The sequence below is a fragment of the Arvicanthis niloticus genome, chromosome 16, assembly GCF_011762505.2.
Source record: "Arvicanthis niloticus isolate mArvNil1 chromosome 16, mArvNil1.pat.X, whole genome shotgun sequence".
NCBI lineage: Eukaryota > Metazoa > Chordata > Mammalia > Rodentia > Muridae > Arvicanthis > Arvicanthis niloticus.
This window is the reverse complement of record NC_047673.1, coordinates 60237473-60259381: the sequence shown is the minus strand read 5'-3', so window position 1 is coordinate 60259381 and position 21909 is coordinate 60237473. Positions and strand designations below refer to the sequence as shown.

The 21909-nt window shown below is 53.2% G+C and overlaps 1 protein-coding gene across 4 annotated transcripts; it reads right to left on the bottom strand.

Annotated features, from left to right (window-relative positions):
* Positions 1-1395: 1395 nt before the first annotated feature.
* Slc27a1 (solute carrier family 27 member 1) lies at positions 1396-19412 on the bottom strand. 4 transcript variants are annotated; one of them, XM_034520417.2, is made up of 13 exons: positions 19253-19412; positions 17437-17604; positions 8137-8531; positions 7867-8028; positions 7721-7790; positions 7239-7330; positions 7064-7173; positions 4342-4551; positions 4118-4244; positions 3894-4031; positions 3658-3822; positions 3178-3324; positions 1396-2665 (listed from the first exon to the last, which is right to left on the bottom strand). In XM_034520417.2, the coding sequence occupies exons 2-13, from the start codon at positions 17601-17603 to the stop codon at positions 2508-2510; spliced, it is 1941 nt and encodes a 646-aa protein (XP_034376308.1). In that variant the 5' UTR covers position 17604; positions 19253-19412; the 3' UTR covers positions 1396-2507. The 4 variants fall into 4 exon arrangements, with proteins under 4 accessions (XP_034376308.1, XP_034376309.1, XP_034376311.1 ...); XM_034520418.2 differs by lacking the exon at positions 19253-19412 and adding an exon at positions 18443-18694; XM_034520420.2 differs by lacking the exon at positions 19253-19412 and adding an exon at positions 18013-18150.
* Between the last annotated feature and the right edge of the window lie 2497 nt (positions 19413-21909).

The window sequence follows — 21909 nt, the reverse complement described above, 5'->3', positions numbered from 1 at the left end:
CCTCTGGACTTCATTGGCACTGTGACACATACACACATGGTGAAAAGTCAGTCCCATTAGTGTTCAGAGATGGGAAACCTGAAAACTGAGCTACTCAAACCTCTGCTTTCTATAAAGTCCCAGCCTTGGGTCTGGCCGTCAGACAAAATGACTCTTAAAGGTGGCTAGAGCTAACCACAGATATCTCTTTCAGAAAAAAGTTTCTAACTTATTTTTTTAGATTTTAGTTTGTGTGCTATGCTTGCATATATATACACTATGTACATACCAGATTCCAGCAAAAGGCAGAAGGTGAACTCTCAGGTGGTTATGAGTCACCATCCAGGTGCTGAGAGGTGTCTATCTAGAAGAGCACTAAGGGCTCTTAACTACTCTCCAGCCCACTTTATTTTCTAATTTGTTTTGTTTTTCAAGATGGGTTCTTTGTGTAGCTCTGATTGTCCTGTAACTCACTATGTAGACCAGGCTTGTCTTGAACTCAGAGAGAGCTCTGCCTCAGTGCTGGGATTAAAGGGATGTGCTCTGCTATTTCAGAGGCCCCGAGTTCAATTCCCATCAACATGGTGGCTCACAGCCATCTGTAATGGGATCAATGCCTTCTTCTGGTGTGTATTCAGAGTACTCATGTAAATAAAAATAAATATTTAAGAACAAAAGGCCAGTGCCAGCACTCCCATCCTTTCGTTCAGGAAGAGGAGCCCTCCACTGAGAAAGTGTCTCCAGAGATTGCCTGGTGGACAGTCTTGGTTGGTAACTGGTGGAGGAGGGCCCAGTTCATTGTGGGTGGGAGCATCCTCGAGCTGAAGAGAGCAGGCAGAGCTCAGGACAGTGGTGGCCCACGACTTTAATCTTTGCACGGGGAGGCAGAGGCAAGCAGATGTCTGAATTTGAGGCCAGCTTTGTGTACAAAGCGAGTTCTGGAATTACCAAGTCTACCCAGAGAAAGCCTGCCTTAAAAAGCCAGTAAATAAAATAAACATTTTAAAGGCTGGGCTGGAGAGATGGCTCAGTGGTTAAGAGCACTGACTGCTTTTCCAGAGGTCCTGAGTTCGGTTCCCAGCAATCATGTGGTGGCTCACAACCATCTGTAATGGGATCTGATGCCCTCTTCTGGTGTGTCTGAAGACAGCAATGGTGTATTCACATACATAAAGTAAATAAATTTTTTAAAGGCTGAACAAGCCAGCATCCTCCATGGCCTCTGCATCAGCTCCTGCCTCAGCTTCCCTCAATGGATTGTGATTCACAGTATGTAAACCAAATAAACTCTTTCCTCCCTGAGTTGGTCATGGTGTTTCATCACAGTTAATAGTAACCCTAACTGGGACAAACCGCGGGTGTCCTGCTGGAGTCTGTTCAAGTGCGACCTACAGAAATGCTGTGCTCCAGCAGGTGTCAAGGCTCAGCATGTTTATTTTTTAAAACCAACAAGGAAATAACACTCGAGTGTGGTTGACTGCAGGCAGCCTGTGGCTGCTCTGTCCATACCCATCATGCCCTTGCAGATGAAGGCAGGCAGAGGCCCTGCTTGGTAACTGAAGTGAATCACCAAGGATCTCACTGGGGACCACGGGGGCCAGAAGGATAGTCCTCAAATGTCACAGGCAACAGGGTCTGGGCTATCTGCACTAGTGCATAGTGCAGCATGTCCAGGGCTGCCACCAGGGGGTGCCCAAGAGAACACCACAGCAACCTTCCTGGGTCTCTCCTGCTGTGATGTGAGAACCAAGCTTTGCCAGAATGAGGGCTTCCAGAGATTATGCCTGGTACCCCTGAACTGACACATGTGGGCAGAGCCAACACTAGCCACACCCAAGTGATCAGAGTCAGTTCTGGAAGCGAGGGGAAAATGAAGACTCAGAAGACCCTTAGGGGACAATAATGCATAAGTGTCATCAGCCTGAGACTGCAGGGTAGTGCCCAGAGGCAGTAGAGTCGTGAGTCTGAGGCCAGCTTGGCCTCCACAGTGAGACCCTATCTCAAAACAAAACAATGATACAAAACAGTAATATTTTCAGTTGACTGGGGATCAGTGGGAGACTGCGTATGTCTCCCAGCTGACATGACGGTGTGCTTGCTACCAGCCCTCAGCAGGGACAGCAGCTATGTGGGCCCCCACTTGTTCCACAGGGGAACCTAAGGCACAAAGGGAAAGGGAGGTGGGTGCCAGTGTGGGTCACATCCTGCAGCCTGGACACTGGTCCCACTGCAGGACACAGCAGCCAACATGTTTTTGTGGGGCTCCTGCTGGGTAGGGAGAAAAGAGATGAAGAAAAAGATCAAGGCAGAGGCCAGATGGGTGCATAGTGGAAAGTAGGAAAGGGGCCCCGGCTGCTCAGGTTCCAGATGGATGCAGGGTGGAAAGTAGGAGAGGGGCCCCGGCTGCTCAGGTTCCAGTTTCCTACTCCCACAGGTGCTGCTGTCCATGTGGCCAGGCAGGAGAAGCACCTGAAGAAGGGTGTCAGGTCCCAGGTCTCAGGAGTCCAGGCCCATCCCACTCGCCAGGCTCAGAGGGAGAAGTCGCCTGCACAGATGCGGGCATGGACTCTCTCATCCAAGGGTATGTAGCGTCCCTGCTTCAGGTCTAGAAAGAAGAGCCGGTCTGAGGTCTGGCGGGGGTCAAAGCCTTCACGCTGCAGCCGGGTCTTCTGGATCTTGAAGGTACCTGGAGGTTGGGGAAGTCAGAGGTATGTACCCTGAAGCAACTCTTTGCACAGGCATCCTTTCAGCAGTGGACACCTCCTTGTGAACACACTTCAGTTCCCAAGACAGGAAGAAAATGCCAGCTCTCAGGCAGAGGCAAGCCTGGCCTGTGGTCCCCGTTGTGCTAGCAAGTAAAGTCTGATCTGCACACACCTCAGTTGTCTGAGACCTATTCTCTCAGCTACCTCATGCTGCTGTCCCCGTGCTGAGCCACTACATCTGAAGCTGCACCCCAAAGTCCACAAGAGGTATCTTGGGTTTTTGTTATAATTGGATATTATTGGTTTTGTTTCCTTGGAAACAGGATCTTGCTCTGCAGTCCCTGCTGTGGTGGCACATGCCTGTAATCCCAGCCCTTAGAGGCAAGTGGATCTCCTGAGTTCCAGGGCAGCTGGCTGTTGGCCCACATTTACAAAGGGGAGTGGGAGCCTAAATTAGGGCAAGAAGTAAATGGCTCCCAGGGCAGGTCTGTACCTGTGGTATCCACCTGGGGCAGAAGACGGAGGAACATGGGCCGGGCATAGGATGCCAGCACCTTCTGCAATTCCTGGTACATTGAGTTAGGGTCCAGCTGGCTGTGAGGATCTGCAATGGCCGCCATGCCAGCTTTCCCCTCCACTCCTGCAAAAGAGGACCCAGCTGAGAACACCCTGCCCACATTACGTTAGTCTTGGTCATTACTCTCTGACCTCCCAACTGGGATAACATTAGTCCTGGTAATATCCATTTTATAAGGGGTCCTGTTTCCAGCCTTCTGATCCTGAGAAAGGGTCCCCCAAACTGAGGCTCAATATTAGGAATGTGGACGGATTCCCAACCCAGTAACCTACCCAGTCAACAGCAACATAGTTCTCCACCTTGTGCATGGCCCATGGGTACTGTACCTGCAGGTCCCTTCTGGTTGGACTCCATGGGGCTCCTGCACCCCACAACCACCCTGTGTCCCCAGCTTGCCTGGCACAGCCACCCCATACACAGCCACATCCGTCTGGCCCAGCAGGCGGCTCAGCACGGCTTCCACCTCCGTGGTGGACACGTTCTCCCCACGCCAGCGGAAGGTGTCTCCGCTGCGGTCACGGAAGTACATGTAGCCCAGCTCATCCATCACGAGCACATCACCTGCAGGGGAGAGGGGCAGATGGGACCGGGCTGCGCATTCTGACAGCCAGCCCGGCCACCAGGCTCCGCACCTGAGAGGTAGGCGCTGTCGCCCTTTCGGAATACACTGTGGGCAATCTTCTTGTTGGTGGCGCTGTCACTAACATAACCATCGAAGCGCCGCAGAGGGTCCTGCTGGTTGATCTGGCCCACGAGAAGACCAGGTTCCCCTGGAGGAGGTGACACTCAGGCTGAGTGGGTGTGGGTGCCGTGGGGACCCAAGTTCCCTAAGGTACCAGGCAAAGACTGCGCTCACCGGGCTGGCACGGGATGCAGAGGCCCTGGGAGTCCCGCAGTGGCTCCATCGTGTCCTCATTGACCTTGACCAGACGAATGGGGTACACATGCGTGAGGATACGGCTGTTGAAGCCGCAGGAGCCGACCTAGGGTGGATATGGCAGTGAGCGGACAACAGCAGCCTGAAGGTACCTGTGCCTTTGGAAACCGACAGGTACCAGCCCGCACCCCACAGCCGCGAACCTTGCCATCCATGTTGGCAATGCTGCAGTTGCACTCGGTGGCACCATAGAACTCGCCGATCTGCCGCACACCGAAGCGCTGCGTGAACTCCTCCCAGATGGCTGGCCGCAGTCCGTTACCCACGGCTAGGCGAACGCGATGCCGCCGCTCCACATCTCGAACAGGCTGCCTCAGAAGGTAGCGGCAGATTTCACCGATGTACTGCACTACCTGCGGGGGGGCGGGGGGCGCGGGGGCGGGGGGAGCAGGGTTCAGGCAAGGCCCAATTAGAAGCAGGGCTCGGGGATGGGTGGGGCCTGACCAGTGATGGAAGAGTCTGGCTGCCACCTATGTCGTGGAGTGGGCACAAGAGCAGTGCCGGGCCTAGGAGAATCAGCACTGAGGACTTTCAGGTGCTAGGGACAGAACCCAGGGCTATATGCTCAGCAAGCATTCACCACGCCCCTTTTATGGTTTTGAGACAGGGTAATGTTTATGTAGCCTAGGCTGTCCAGAAAGTTCTCCTCCTGCCTCAGTCTTCCTTGTGTTAGAATGACAGGTGTGTAGGACATGCTTGGTGAGTCTCCAATCTGGGGTTCCTCTTGCCTCAGCCTCCCAACTATCTGCAGCCATGGGCGGTAGCCCCCATGCCAACACCTCCTTTCCCCACCACTGAGAGGGAAAGCTGAGCACATGATACCAGGGCCAAACTGGAGCATAGCCTTGGCTACGTAGCAAGTTGCAGGCCAGCCAGTACATGAGTCTGTCTCCAAAAACTGGAGGGAAGGAGGGGCAAGAGAGACTGACTGACAGAAAGGGCTCTGAAGGCACTGAAGACAGTGCATAGTTCCCACACAGCAGTGACATCTAAACAAAAGGACCTGGGTGCCACAGGCGTCTGTGAGCCTGTCACCACAGGCAGCGGGACAGTACAGGTGGCACTCAGGAGGCAGATGCAGATGGAGATTATGTGTGTGTGTGTGTGTGTGTGTGTGTGTGTAGATAGATAGATAGATAGATAGATAGAGACATAGATAGAGACAGACAGAAAAACAAAAAGAGGAAGATGGAAAAGGGAAGACGCCTGACATCATACCAGCCCCAACATGCACAAAATGAAGAACAGAGAAGTGGCCACCCTGGGATCAGCGTGTCTTATAGTATAGGCTGGCCTCACAATCCATATCCTGGCTTCCAGAATAAAGGATTTTTTAAAGTCCAGCATGCCTTTCCTGAGCCAAAGACCCTGTGTGTGAACTGGCAGCATGAAGCACACCAGGGGCTGGAGGTGAGAAGTGGGACTGCTGGCAGGATGCAATGTTCTGAACTAGACAGAGGTGGGGGTTGGACAGCACGCAGCATCCAGGGTGAACCCAGGTCCCCACCTGAGTTTTAACATGAAGCCAGTCGGTGACAGCAGTGTGCTGGGGGCTGCTAGGGAGAGATTCCAGGGCCTTTTACACACTGAGTTGGGCTCGTGCTGACCTGCTACCACCCAGCTCCTCTGGCCTTTTCTCAAGTGACTGTAGTGTTTCAAAGTGAAACCAGCACTTTCCCAAGGCAGCTGTGAAGTCCTGCAGTGCTGGCAGAGTACAGGGCCTCCAGCACTGCCATGCGGGCTCTGTGACCTGGAGAAGCCCTGCCATGCACTGGGCCCTGTCTGTCAACGGCTGTTCCCCCAGATCCCGGACACAGCCAGCTCTTTCCTCCTCTGATCCAGCAGTCCTGCACCTCTGCTGGGGAAGAGCAGGAACTTAATGCTGCCAGTCCAGTGTTTCTAGGACTAAGGAGAAAGCACTGGTGCCTGTGTGCTCCAGCCATTCTAGCCACAATCCCCTGCTGTGCTTAACCCCTCACCTAGGTCTCTCTCTCCCTGCCCACTGAGCTGATCCTACCTGAGCAATGTGTAAGAGCACCTGGAGGGATTCAGGGTACCCAGCCTCCATCTCAGCTGCCTCAGTTTCCCTGACTATAAAACAGGTACAATTTCTGGTGATGCTGTAGGAGACTCCAAAAAATTTACACACAGAAAGCCTTTAGCATTCCAGGGACGCAGGCTGGTCCCCTTTCCTCAGTGGGACAGAGACCCCATGATCAAGGCGGGCAGACAGGCAGTGTGGGCAGGACCTAACTAGATGGGACCACTTAGAGCATGGCCTGGGCTGGTAGCAAGAAGCCCGGATGGGAAGACTGGGGCCTGTGCAGGCGGGACCCAGCCTGCCTAGAGTTAGTGTGGCCTTGCAAGGAGGGGTGGCACCTAAGCACAAAGGATGGGGCTTGGCCAGGGGTCAAGGGATTAGCCTGGTACCAGGGCTAAAGGAGCAGTGGCAAAATCTGGCCTGTGAAGATAGATGCACCTTGGTTCGCTGAGTGGGGTGGGGCCTAAGGTAGAGGCAGGGCCTAGCCAAGAGGGTGGAATTGACAAAGCAAGGAGTGACCCAGGTCAGGTGAGGTGTGGCTGAGCAGGAGGGACAAAGCAGTCTGGCATGGAAGCAAGCTTAAGGTCTGAGTGGAACCAGAGCTTGACATAAGGTGGAGCCAGAACGGGAGGGGCGTGGCCAGAGCAGGAGGGCATGCCCTGAAGGCAGGTGCTGAGCTTCATTGGGGTCAGCCGCACAAAGAGGTACCCCCCCCCCATGAGGGAGTAGCTAGAAAAGGAGGGGCATGTCCTGATCCAGCCTGAGCCCAGGGACTGCTGTACCCCTGGTGTGGTGGGAGGGGCCTGAGAGGGGGCGGGGCCTACCGTGCAATTGTACTTGACACAATCATCCCAGAAGCGGCTGGCGGAGAATTTCTTGCGTAGTACCACCGTCAACCCGTAGATGATACACTGTCCCACGCCCATGATGTTCCCTAAAGAGAGGGTAGCTGTGAGGGTCGCTGCGGGATTCTGTCCACTCCCCTGGGTGCCCACACACCTGCAGAGTGGTAGAGCGGCAGGCAGTCGTAGAGCACGTCGGCGGCTTGCATGCTGTACGAATGGTGGCCGAACGCTGCGATGCGGTAGTACCTGCAGGGAGAGGCAAGTCACTGGTGGAGATCCAGAGGTGACACATCTGGGGAAGAGTCTTCTGGTCTGGAGGGAGAGGACCTGAGCCCTCTGGGAAGGCTGCCTGAGAGTACAGCACATGGAAAGGTTCCAAGGCTTAAAGGACCCTGGTTGGCTGGAGGAAGAACTAGGGGCCAGAGAGGACTAAGCTACTATAAGACTCAGCCAAAGCAGAATGTTCACGGGACTTAGGATACAAAACACTCAAGGATGTGAGCCAAGGCCCTGGTGGGGGGAGGGCAGGAGATAGGTGGGGCTCAGCCAGAAGGTAAGGAGGAGGAAAAGACTGTGAGGGACAGGTCCCAGCATAGGCAGGCCATGGGGCAGGGAGGGCCCTAGGACCCTGCTTACCTGCTGTGCACCACAATGGCCGCCTTAGGAAGCCCAGTGGTCCCAGAAGTATAGATGTAAAACAGCCGATCTGCAGAAGAAGCAGACTTCAGGCACCAGGAGAGCAAAGGACAGAGGGGAGAGATGTCAGGGACCCCTCCACTTACCATCCATGCCCTTGCCTGGGGCTTGTGCCAGGGGTGTGGTGGGCGCCTCAGCAAGCATGGGGTCCAGGAGCTGCGTGTCAGGCAGGACGCTCTCAGGCCCCAGATCTCCAGAGCAGAACTTGAGGAGGCTCTTCCCCAGCTGCTCACCCACCTCCGCCACCGCTGTGGTGACAGAGGCTCAGGGTCACAGTCACGAAGCACCCCTGGCCAGCATCTCCCTATCCCTGAGGTCCCTAGGTCCCCACCCTCCTGGTATCCATCAGGCCTCACCCGCTGCCATCTCCCCGCCATAAATGAGGGCCTTGGCAGCTGATGTGCCCAGGCAGAAGGCCAGGGGCTCCCGCCTCAGGTTGACATTGAGAAGCGCAGCCACCACACCAGCCTTGGCCAGACCCAGCCACAGTCCCACGAACTCTGGCCGGCCCTCCAGGAACACAGCCACCACATCGCCCGGTGCAAAGCCCAGCTGGCGGAACAGGTTGGCCACTGCATTGGAGTAGGTGTCCAGCTGTGCGAAAGTCCAGCATATACCGCTACTCGCGTCCACCAGCGCCAGGCGCTCTGGTTGTCTCCGGGCCACGGCCTGGAAGATGCGCGGGATCGTGTCTCCTGCTCGCCGGTGTCGTCGCAACTCTAACCGCACACGAATCAGAACGGAGAGGCCACTGCAGAGACGGGGACAGGGCCACCGTCCAGAGCTGCCTGTAGCCTTGGGGGCCCAGGACAGCTGGGGTCCAGTAAGGGGTCCTTTAGTGGCTGATATCTTAGGGCAGGGAACATTAACCAACCAGACAGGAAGCTATGAATCCCCAACACCAACCTGTCTACCACATGAGAATTAGTCACCAAGTAGTCATCCCTAAATGGCCTGGTGCCCTGAATATCGGTTGCAGGTTCTCTTCTGTGCTCTGAGAAGTTTTATACATGCTTAGCAAGCAATCTACTACCTCGCCCCCAGACTCTCACTGGGGAACTCTACTCAGGGGCTCCACCCCTGAACCAGATCCCCAGCCCCTCACTTGAGGATTCTAGGCAGGAGAGTCACAACTTTAGCCCCTCTCTGGAGGATTCTAGGCCAGGCTCTACCCCTGACCCATACCCACAGCTCCTCAGTGGGGAATTCTAGGCAGGGGCTCCACCTGAGCCACGCCCCCAGCCCACTTTTTACTTTTGAGTCAGGATCTCGATAACTGCCTTCTGACCTAGAGCTTGCACTCCTCCTGCCTCATCCTCTCTGGAGCACTGGGGCTGACAGGCTTGTTATCAGGAAGGTCTCAGAACTGATCCTTGTTCCGCTCTCTGAGGATGTCCTTTGAGTACTGTAACCCATCTTCAGAGGACACCAGATGATGACCACAGGCTAACCTTGGTCTCCCACTTGATAGCTCCTTACTAGCCCAGGTTAGCCTTGAACTCACAGCAACCCTGCCTCGGGCTGCAGAACCCCAGCAGCTTCCTCTCTTCCTTCATCCAGTCATTCTTCCTCTCATGCTTAATGCCCCCCAACCTCCTCAGGATGCCCAACTGCTCTCTGCTCTTAAGACAGGTCATAGCCCTCTGGAAGAGCACCACACAGTGATGAGCACTGGGCAGAACTGAAGGTGATGAGGGGGTGACAACAGTCAAAACAAGAACTCATGACAGTGGGGACTGCGGAAGAGGTGGGTGGCTTCCACCCAGCTGGGACAAAGGTCCTAGGGTATGTGCCATTTGGCTCAGTTTCCGTGGCTAGAGATGGAGCCAGGACACATAGGAGAGTAATCTACTAACTGAGCCCCAGATTCTTTTGTTTGTGCCCAAACAGCTAACACCTCCTCCTTCTATGTGCCTGGGTAAGACTTAGAGGGAACAAAAAAAAAAAAAAAGCCTTGTGCCATCCCGGACCCAGCTGTCTCCCACTGCCCCCTTACTGCAGACACACCCAGCACCGTCTGCCCCAGGCCTAGGTTTAGCTGTTCCATGCTCAGAAAACACTCCAGGAGCCCTGGAAGTACTGTCCTTGCCTTGGCATCTCTCCCCTGGCATCCAGGACCTTCCAAACCCATGGCCTGCCACTGACTCACTTCCTGTCCTGTCCTGTTTCCTGGAGGGAAAGAGGAGGGCATGGGGGCCTCCTAGCACCTGTCATCTAAGCGTCCAGGAAGCTGAGGCAGAGGGATTGGGAGTATGAGACCAGATGCTGCCATGGAACAACAACAACAAAAAAAAAAGACAGGAGGAGAGGAGAGATGACTCAGCAGGTAAGAGCACTAGCTGTTCTTTCAGAGAACCTGTGTTTAATTCCCAGCAACCACATGGCAGCTCCCAACCACCCGTAACAGTGGTTCCTGTTGAAAACCCTCTTCTGCCTTCTGCAGGCACTAGGCATGCACATGGTACACACATACATGCAGGCACTAGGCATGTACATGGTACACACATACATGCAGGCACTACACATGCACATGGTACACACATACATGCAGGCACTACACATGCACATGGTACACACATACATGCAGGCACTACACATGCACATGGTACACACATACATGCAGGCACTACACATGCACATGGTACACACATACATGCAGGCACTACACATGTACATGGTACACACATACATGCAGGCACTAGGCATGCACATGGTACACACATACATGCAGGCACTAGGCATGTACATGGTACACACATACATGCAGACACTACACATGCACATGGTACACACATACATGCAGGCACTACACATGCACATGGTACACACATACATGCAGGCACTACACATGCACATGGTACACACATACATGCAGGCACTACACATGTACATGGTACACACATACATGCAGGCACTAGGCATGCACATGGTACACACATACATGCAGGCACTAGGCATGTACATGGTACACACATACATGCAGACACTACACATGCACATGGTACACACATACATGCAGGCACTACACATGCACATGGTACACACATACATGCAGGCACTAGGCATGCACATGGTACACACATACATGCAGGCACTACACATGCACATGGTACACACATACATGCAGGCACTACACATGCACATGGTACACACATACATGCAGGCACTAGGCATGCACATGGTACACACATACATGCAGGCACTACACATGTACATGGTACACACATACATGCAGGCACTACACATGCACATGGTACACACATACATGCAGGCACTAGGCATGTACATGGTACACACATACATGCAGGCACTACACATGTACATGGTACACACATACATGCAGGCACTACACATGCACATGGTACACACATACATGCAGGCACTAGGCATGCACATGGTACACACATACATGCAGGCACTACACATGCACATGGTACACACATACATGCAGGCACTACACATGCACATGGTAAACACATACATGCAGGCACTAGGCATGCACATGGTACACACATACATGCAGGCACTAGGCATGTACATGGTACACACATACATGCAGGCATTACACATGCACATGGTACACACATACATGCAGGCACTACACATGCACATGGTACACACATACATGCAGGCACTACACATGCACATGGTACACACATACATGCAGGCACTACACATGCACATGGTACACACATACATGCAGGCACTAGGCATGCACATGGTACACACATACATGCAGGCACTACACATGCACATGGTACACACATACATGCAGGCACTACACATGCACATGGTACACACATACATGCAGGCACTAGGCATGTACATGGTAAACACATACATGCAGGCAAAACTTTTGTGCATGTGAAAAATAAATTTAAAAAACTAAAACATATTAAGTAAAAGTAAATTTTAAGATTCTCTCTTCTACGCCAGGCGGTGGTGGTGCACGCCTTTGATCCCAGCACTTGGGAGGCAGAGGCAGGCGGATTTCTGAGTTCGAGGCCAGCCTGGTCTACAGAGTGAGTGCCAGGACGGCCAGGGCTACACAGAGAAACCCTGTCTCGAAAAACCAAAAAAGATTCTCAAGATTCTCTTTTTTTTAGATATATTTATTTTATATATATGAGTAACCGATCTGCATGTATACCTGCATGACAGAAGAGGACATCACACTATAAATAGTTATGAGCCACCATATGGTTGATAGGAATTGAACTTGGGACCTTTGGATGAGCAGACAGTGCTCTTAACTTCTATGCCATCTCTCCAGCCTTTTAGTTTTAAAAATAAATTTAAAACTAAAAGGGCTCAGACAGTGGTGGCTCACACCTTTAACCCCAGTACTAGGGAGGCAGAGGCAGGCGGATTTCTGAGTTCGGGGTAGCCTGGTCTACAGAGATAATAGACAGGCAGGACTACAGAGAAAACCTGTCTCAAAAAACTACAAGTGTTCCTTCCCTGGCTTGCTATATATATTGAACCTGCCCAGTAAAGGCATTGGCATTTTCTCACAACAACAACAAAACTAAAAGTGAATTTAAAAGAAGAAGGAGGAGAAGGAGGAGGAGGAAGAGGAGGGCAAAGAAGGCAGGAAAGCATTTTAGAAGATAGCCTGAGATCCAAGGATGGCCCTCCTGGAGCAGAGCCTGCCACAAATAATCCTAGAGGTAAGGGAGTTCCCAGTGCCTGGGTGTCAGGTAAGCCAGGAATCCTGCTACCCTCAGAAACAGCTGCCCCAGGGTTTGGAGGGTTATCAGAGCTAAAGACAGGCACAGATACAATTAGGAGAGGAACTTGGGCCCTGAGAACTGATAAGTGTCATCAGTAAGGTAGCTGGTTATCATTAAAGCTGGAGACAGATTAGGAGCTCAAAGCCAGCCTGGGCTACATACACAGGGAGGCTAGCTCAGGCTACAGGAAACAGGATCTCCTTAAAAATCTTGCCTCAAAAAATGCTAATACAGGGCTTGGGAGGTGGCTCAGCGGTTAAGAGCACTGACTGCTTTTCCAGGGGTCCTGAGTTCTATTCCCAGCCTCCACATGGTGGCTCACAACCATCTGTAATGGCACCTGATGCCCTCTTCTGGGGTGTCTGAAGACAGCTACAGTGGACTCATATAAACAAAATAAACATATAATTCTTAAAAAAAAGCATAAAAAATGCTAATACAATGTTTTAAAACTTCTTATTTAGAAAAAATTTCAAGCACTGTCTCACTGTGAGGCTGCTTGTCCTAGAACTTTCTATGTAGACTAGGCTGGCCTCAAAACTACAGAAATCTGCCTGTCTTTGCCTCCTAAGTGATAGGCGTGAAGATATACAGATTGTCCTCATACTTCCACAAGTGCCCGTGTGTGCTCACACGGGAGCACACAGAGTGAGTGAGTAAAGCAGCCAGTGCTTCCACTGCTCTGACTCAGCAGGGACATGTCCACCCTGTCACTCAGAGGCCACCTCTGATGGAACACACTAACACCTCTGTGAACCAGGATAATTTCTTGATGCTTGCAAAATGAGGAGAATTTTAACTTTTAAATCTGGTTGGTTTTTGTTTTGTTTTCAAGATGGGGTTTCTTGTGTAGCCCTGGCTGTCCTGGAACTTGTTCTGTAGACCAGGCTGGCCTCAAACCTATAGATATCCACCTGCCGCTGCCCCTTCCTTGCCCTCCCCCCTCAGTGCTGGGATTAAAGGCATGTGAAACCACTTCCAGCTAGTTTCATTAATGTATTCATCCATTCATTGTGCGCGTGAAGACCAGAGGATGATTTGTGGGAGGGAGTTCTCTCCTCCACCTTGAGGGTCCTGGGAATGGAACTCGGGTACTACGGCTTGCAGGCAAGCCTCCTGACCGACTCACCCATCTCACAGACCAAAGAGCAGCACACCAGAGTCACCGACTCCTGAGGGTACTGACTTCAGCCCTTCCTGCTCCAGCTGGGTCCTATGCACCAGTGCTGCTTTTTCATCCCTGAGGGCTGTGTCTGTCACAGACATGCTCCTGCATCGGAAGGATGTGCTGGAAAGCAGCCAGACATACTGTGGTATTCACTGCCATGAAGAGAAGCTGCCAGAACATGGGGGCTGCCCGGGAGCTAGGCTCCCATGGCTCCCACGGCCCGGCTACCAGTGTGGGATAAATAAGGCAAGTAATGCAGTAGACACAGGTGTCTGCTCACTGGTGGATGGACAAGCAAGCATCCTAAGTTTGACTGATGGCATCGCCTGCCATCACAGGACTGGTGGGTTCAGGCCCACCTCAACTGCACAGCAAGACCCTGCACTAAAATGAAATTGGGGGCTGAGAAGACAGCTCGGCAACAACCCAGCACCCATATGGTTGCTCACAAACCTCTGTAACTGCAGCTCCAGGAGATCCCATACCTCCTTCTGGCCTCTATGGACACCAGGAATGTACACGGTGCACACACAAACATACGTGAAACACTCACCCTTATAAAATAACATAATAACAAAGTTTAAGTAACTATTTTAAAAATTGGTTTTTCATGCTCATCCTGGGGTTAGAGCCTGACAGCCTGGGGCTCAAGACTCTATCTTCTAGGGTGTTTGTGTTCTGGGCCCCTCAACAGTGAGTCCCTGGGGTGAGATCCCTGAGATCCTAGGAACTATGGTCAAAAAGGGTACTGTACTCACAAACCAGAAAACAGCTCAGATTAAAAAAAAAAAAAAAAAAAAAAAAAAACAAGAAAACAAAACAAACAAACAAAAAAACCAGAGTGACTAAGAAAAACAAATACAACCACCAAAAAACAAAAATGGGGTGGTCCAGGCAAAGATGTTTAACCTCAACATTTATTAAACACCCAGTGTACACCAATGCTGTGCTCTATCTACAGCCTCCCGACTGGGACTTGACAGACAAGCTGATGGCTCAAAGATCTGAGTTGTCAGAGACGAGGTCGCACACACAGCAAGTGAAGGACAGGATGAGTCAGACCTGAACAAAGCTCACTCGAGATCCTTCACAGGCTCACACAGTACAGATGCTGATGGTGCTCCAACAGATGTTCAATGGAACCGTGCTGCTCAAGGATCTAGATCAGAAATAAGAGGACTGCCCAAGGTCCACAGTCAGATCTCGGGTTCCTACCCCCATCCAGTGTGCTATTAGCACGTAGCCTTAAACACCTACTGTGTGACCACTGGCTATGCTTGGAGCTCCACTAACTGCTCTAGGAACCCATGAAGATGGGGAGGGCGGTTAGTTGAGAAGGCAGGGCTGCAGGAAGCTCTTCTGGAAGCTGCAGACTAGAACCAGGCCACAGCTGGCGGGTCTGTGAGGCTGCAGGAACACTGTGGGCCTGTCAGGACCTTCTCTCCACCTTGCCTCTCATCAGCAGGCCCATACCACCGGCAGGCAGGGATCCGGTGTTTTGTCCCTACTACATGTCCTGGCACTCAGGTTGGCAGCTGCCCAAGCCACCCCCACACTGAGTACAAAGACACCTCTGTCCAGCCTGGCCCTTCCCAGGGCCTCTCCCACCCCCAGCTTCTTTCATCCAGAGCCCTAGAACTCAAGCCTGCAGCAAAGCAGGCCCCTTGAGAGACTCGACAGGGTTTGGCAGATGCTCCTGTATAGCAGCAGGTGAACTGGACACAGCAGGATGGGCGGGATGTCCAGCATTGGAAGGCCAAGGCAAGAGGGTTGGGAATTTAAGGCCATCTTGGGCTCCAGGGAGACCCAGGTTCAAAAAAATTAAAAAAAAAAAAAAAAAAAAAAAAAAAAAAAAAAAAGACAAGGATGGCTCAGCAGTTAGAAGCACTGGCTGTTCTTCCAGAGGACCGGGGTTCAGTTCCCAGGACCCCCATGACAGCTCACAACTCTGTGACTCCAGTTCCAAAGGATCTGACACCCTCACTCAGACATACATGCAGGAAAAACACCAATGCATATGAAATAAAAATAATTAATCAAAACAACAAAGATGAAGAGAAAAGACAATTCCAAAAGTGAAGGCTGTTCACAGCAGCCAGCCAGGTTTGGAGTCACACTGCCAATGGTCTCCTGTGACACTGCATGCGTTATACACTCATGTTCTGCTTCACTCTGCTCACTAAAACGTGTGTGTGAGGGTTTGTGTGTGTGTGTACACACATGGACACAGGAGCCTGCAGTGGACAGAAGATGGCTTGGTGGTGAGCCAAACCCAGGTCCTCTGGAGAAGAACCAAGCCTTCTAGGTGCTGAGCCATCTCACCAAGCAGACTACACTCATTTTAAGACTGCCGCTGGGCAGTGGTGGCGCACGCCTTTAATTCTAGCACTCTGGAGTCAGAGGCAGGGGCATCTCTGAGTTTGAGGCCAGCCTGGTTTACAGAGTGAGTTCCAGGACATCCAGGGCTACACAGAGAAACCCTGTCTTGAAAAACCAAAACCAAACAAACAAACAAAAGACTGCCACTGGCCTGTTAATCCCACCACTCCAGAGGCTGAGGGAGGAAGATCTCAAGTTCCAGCCCAGCCTGGGCAAGAAAGACAAGAAAGAGGGAGGAGGAAAAAGACAGAAAAGGGAAGCTGAGCTCCATAGGAGCCCATCTCATAAGGTAAAGCAGAGACTGTGGCCTGGGCTCAGTGGGCAGAGTGCAAAACGTCCTGTGCTGCACCCCAGCACTGCCGCAACCAGATGTGCTGACACACACCTGTCACCCTGGTACAGGGGAGATAAAGGGAGAGGATCAGGAGTTCAAGGTCATCCTGGGATCCATGAGAGCCCATTTCCCAAACAGGCCCTGGAGTCTCCAGGAGCGACTCTCACTCCTCTCACTCCTCTCACTCCTCTCACTCCTCAGGGTAGTCTCTTTGCTACTTTGGAGAAGAAAAACAGAAAGGAAGAAAGGAAGAAAGAAGAAGGCTGGTGAGACCCACTAAAGAGAAAGCTCGGAGCCAGTAAGCCTGTGCCACCCCCATTCACACCATTCTGCTCTGCCCCCCCCCAAACCTGTTTCCTCACTCTTAACGATGCTCAGTCGGCCTCCCCGAAGGAGATCTGTGAAGGCACCCAGATGGATCCACAAGGGTGGACTTGAAACTTTGAATTCCAGCACACTAAGGTTACCCCAGAAGCTTCCCTGCACACCATGACTCCTCAGGAACCTCACCTCCAGAGACCCTGTACATACAGTGTGCATACATACAGAGACCTTCCCACAGACCCTGAACAATGGCCAAAGTTCCACACTCACGTGGTATCTGAGAGACCAACACCCTTTAGAGGCTCTTTAGACACCTTAGTCCTGTGGACTCCTCAAGATGCTCCTTCACCCCAAACCTGTTCATTCCAAGAATCTGGGCTGTGGGTCACCCCTCTAATCCCACAGAGGCCTCTCACAGTCTGCACTGCGCCACCAGAACCCCCAGCTCTCCTAATTCCCACCAGATACCCATTCTAACGGTGGCCAACGACCACCCTAACAGGTCTCAATCATGTACTCAATTTCCTCCAGAGTTCTGTCTTCTGCAGGACCCTGCAGAGCCCTCCAGTCAGTCATTTCACCTTCTCGCCCAACCCCAGACTATAAAATCAACCCCAAGCCATAAGGGCACCCTCACACCACCCTGCAAGACTCTGGCTCCCCCGAGGGCCCTGCATCCATGACCCTTGACCCCTAAATTTCAACTCCATCTACTCACAAGAGGTCTCGCCTCGCCGTCTTGCAGACGATACGCAGAAAGCGCCAGCCGCCGCTACCCACGTATACACCGAACGCCGCCGCCGCGCTCCAGGTCCACGGAAGTCCCAGAAGCCAAAGCAGCGCCAGTGAGGCCACAGAGGCTGTTCCTGCTCCGGGAGCTCGCATCCTGCGGAGCACACAACTGAGACCGCGGGTCCCACCCCCCACCTAGTCCTGACCCCGCCTAGGTCACGTCACAGACCCTGGCCGCGTTCTTTTTCCCTACCCTGTAGCCTAAAACCCAAACGCTTTTACTACAAACCTGGCCCCGCCCCCAGCTTGTACCTTAGTATCAGGCCCCGCCCTACCCCGCCGCCGCCGAGCAAGGTTGGGGAAGCCAAATCCAACCCGTTTACTTAACGTTGCCCGCCTCAAGGCCTGGGATTGGCTACTTCCATATCAATCTTTACCCTCCGCCCATCAAAGGCAGAACCCCGCCCCAAGCATTGGCCACGTGGCTAGACACCCTACGGCCAAGCTCCACCCCTGAGTTTCAGCACTCCAAGCCTGGGTTCGCCTAATAACCTGCACACACCTAGGCCCTTCGCAGTCAAAGATCCAGACCGTGCCCTAATGTCGCCTCATCCCTCCTCTGTGTCTCAAAATTCACGTTACCCTCACGCTTATCCGGCCCCAGAGGCTGGGTGTCCCTCCAACGACAGCCTCTATCCCCCTATTATCCCCTTATCATTAGGCCACGCCCCGAACTGAAGCCTTTTTCTCCGCCCACACTGCAACCTGATCGAGGCTCCACCCCCTAGCTCACGCTTGATCACTCTTTCCCCAAATCCCTCCCTACAGGTGAAACCTATGACCCCGCCCTCAGCAATCCCAAGATTCCGCCCCCATCCGCACCTCCCCACTCTGACCCAGCCCACTCCCCAAGTGATGCCTATGGCTCCGCCCACAGGCGCGGGCCCGCCCACAGTCCCTAGACTCTCTGGCATTCTGGACCCAGATTCTACCTGGGTCTCCCGCGCCGTCTCTAGGTCTTGTCAGTCACTGATCACGGAAAGGCCGGGTCCGTACGGCCCACCCAGCGCCTAGCCCACCCCAAACCTTCCAATCCGCGGCCAAACTCTCTCAGCCCCTTAACCCTTCTCCGCACCCGCCGACCCCCTTCCGGAGGCTTAGACCATAGAGAGGAAACGCGGGCCAGAGAGCCCGCAACCCAACGAGACTCTCAAGCTAGAGCGGCCGGCCCAGGGTGCCTACGAGACTCCACGGCAACCAAGCTGCGAAAACAAGCAGGTGCTGAGGGCGGGGCTATGGCTCCAGGAGGTGTGGCTCCGTCCTGCCTAATCCCAGAAAGTCTCCAAGATCCCCATCCCTGCGTCCCAGATGCCCAGCTCCCGCCCAGGGCCCGCCTGCGCTGGAGCTTGCCTGATCCAGCTTGTCCTAGATCCAAGCCCCGAGGCTTTTCTGCATTCCAGACTCCAAGAGAGTCGAAAATCACCCCCCGGGAAGGGGCTGCAGAGGCCTCAGTCTTGGAGATAAGGAGCCCCAAACCCCAATTCTATCTCCCAAACCTTAACAAGCCATATCCCAGAACCTCAGGGCGCACATCAGCTTCCATCCTTCCTCTACATGAGCCTTTCTTGCACGCCAGGAGCTCCCCCAAAAGACCCTACCGCACCCCAGAATCCCTTGTTGCTTACCAGGGACAAGAGCCCCCTGGAGCCCTGTTTACATTCCAGAATCCTAACCGCCTATCCAGAGGCGCCCCAATCCCTAGCCTCCTGCTGGGGTGCCCCCACCCTTGCTGTCAAGCTGACCTTCTGAGGCTTGCAGACCCCAGGCCCTCGCTGCTCCCTCGCGGGTTCTCGCAGAAGTATGGACTGGGAACTTTTGAGCTCAGGCCTAGCTGGTGGGTCGCTTCAGGGGATGAGCCCTTTGAAGAGTCCTGGGCGCTTCTCACAGCGCCCCTGCGTGACTCTGCCCTGTCCCTCCCTTCCAGCCACCCTCCCACGCCCCCCTGCCCACCCTGCAGGCTTGCTTGTTTTCTACCCCGCTTGGCCGACCTTCCCACAGCTCTCCTTGGGAGGAAGCCAGCCAGGGCCTGCTTCCAGCGCCACTCGAAGGCCAAGGCTGGGCAAGTGCGGCCCCACCCCCACCCGCAGCTGCCATTGGTCTCAGAGGGGTGGGTGGGTGTGATGGTGGGTGCTGAAGATCTCGACCCAGCCAGCCAGGAGTCAACAAGGACCTGTCTTTAGACTTGCCCTCTCTCTCTCTCTCTCTACTATGATTACCCCATTTTTACAGGTAAAGCCACTGAGTGCTGCCGCCAGCCCCCCAGCTGGATTCAGCCCTGCGTCTGCCCTCCTCCTCGCTCACAGCCTCCTCCTGTTTCGATGTTCCTGGAACATCTCCTGTGCCCTTTGCCCCACTTCCTCCTCTCCCCAGCCCGTGCCCTCTCCTCCCTTCCTCTTTCTCCTCCTTTCCTCCTAGTTTATAGAGTGCTAAGTGTGAGCACCGGGCTCTTGATCCCCTCATTCTCTGCACATGTCCTTGGTCCCCCAAATCTGAAAGGTTGATGGCAGGCTGACTAGATGGCTCTGCGGGTAAAGGCGATGGCTGCGAAGTCTGAGGACTTCTGTTTGATCCTTAGGGCCCACATGGTGAAAGAGAATTCCCAAGAGTTATGCTCCTGCTTCCACACATACGGTACATCATACATATGCACACGCACATGCATACATACGTACAAAAAAATGAAAATAAAGGCTGGTGGCTTGTCTCTAAGCCGAGTTTTAGGAAGAGGGGGGAAGGAGGAAGGAGGCTTGTGAGGCTGAGGAAGCCTTGACTATAAACCTAGAAAGTCCCTGACTGTTAGACCTGAAGATGCTCAGTTGGCAGAGTGCTTGCCCAGCAAGCGAGAAATCCTGGGTTCATGTATGCCTTTACCCCGTGTAAACAAGACAGGGGTGGGAACTTGCTGCATAGCAGGTGGAGATTGCAGCGGGACACAGAGACCCGGGAGAGAGAAGGAAGGCTCCAGTACTGAGCGCCTGTAAAGTTGGTGCAGTCAGTGCTGGTGACCAACCCCAGAGCTGACACTCCATCAGAATGGCCTTTCCTTTATCTTCTGCTTGAAACTGATGAGGAAAGCTGAGTGTGCCCAGGACTGAAGAGCGGGCTCAGCTGGTAGTGGCACTTGCTGCCAAGCCTGATGCCCCAAGTTCAATGCCCAGGACATAGTGAAAGTAGAAAACCAGTGTCAGCATGTTTTCCTCTGCTCACCATAAGTGCATTGCACATGTGTGACCTTCTACCATAATAAGTCTTAAAACAGCAGAACATGCTCAGGGGGTGGGAGTCCGCAGGACCTTGCTTTGGTGTCCCTTCATGCAGCAGAAAAGGAACCTTTCTGCAGTCTTCTGGTCTCCTCTGTGCTTGTTCTGTCTTTGCAGACACCAGTATTCACACCCTAGTACAACAGGAGGATCAGGGTCAACCTTGGCTACATGGGGAATTGTAAGCCGCCGACCTGTCGGCTGACTGAAACGGAGCCGCAGATCTGTCGGCTGAGTAAAACAGCGCCACCGACTCAAAGCTCAAAGCAGCTGACAGCGCAGTGCACTTTGGAATTTGGCTCCAGCCCCTCCCGAACGGGACATGCAAATGAGGTACCACTAGGGTATCACGAACCTGGCCAATCACTCCCTCCCAGGCGGGGTATGCTGAGGTGTATGCATATGAGGCACTGCAAATTGACCAATCGAGCACCTCCATGCGCTTTGCTCCGCCCAGGGCTGAGGGTATATAAACAGCCCATTCTGGGCATTCGAGGTCTCTCCCAGAAATCTAAAAGAGCGCTTCCAATAAAGGCTGTTGAGAAGGATCTGGTTTGTCGCGTCTTCCTTGCTGATCTAGCGGGGGCACGACAGGGAATCTGAGGACAGCATGGGCTACAAGAAACCCTCTCTCAAAAACAAGGCCTGGCAGTACTAGTGCATGCTTATAATTTGAGCACTTGGGAAGCAAAAGCAGGTGGATCTCTGAATTCAAGGTCAGCCTGGGCTAACGGAGTGAGTTCCAGAACAGCCAGGGCTACATGGAGAGACCCTGTCTCAAAACAAAAGTTCTTTGAGTTGTATGGGAGCATGCCCAACTTCCTTGAGTGTAACTACCTTGAGTAACACACTTGCTCACCTTGGAAGTAAGGGGAGACACTGGAGTTTATGTTTTGTTTGTTTTTCTCTGTTGTAGATAGTGGAAGCCAGGCCCCCTAGCTCCTCACTGGGACGTTCAGGCAGAGGCTCCACCCCTGAGCCACGCCCCCAAGCTCCTCACTGGGACATTCAGGCAGAGGCTCCACCCCTGAGCCACGCCCCCAAGCTCCTCACTGGGACATTCAGGCAGAGGCTCCACCCCTGAGCCACGCCCCCTAGCTCCTCACTGCGGTATTCTAGGCAGGAGTCCCACTTGCGGC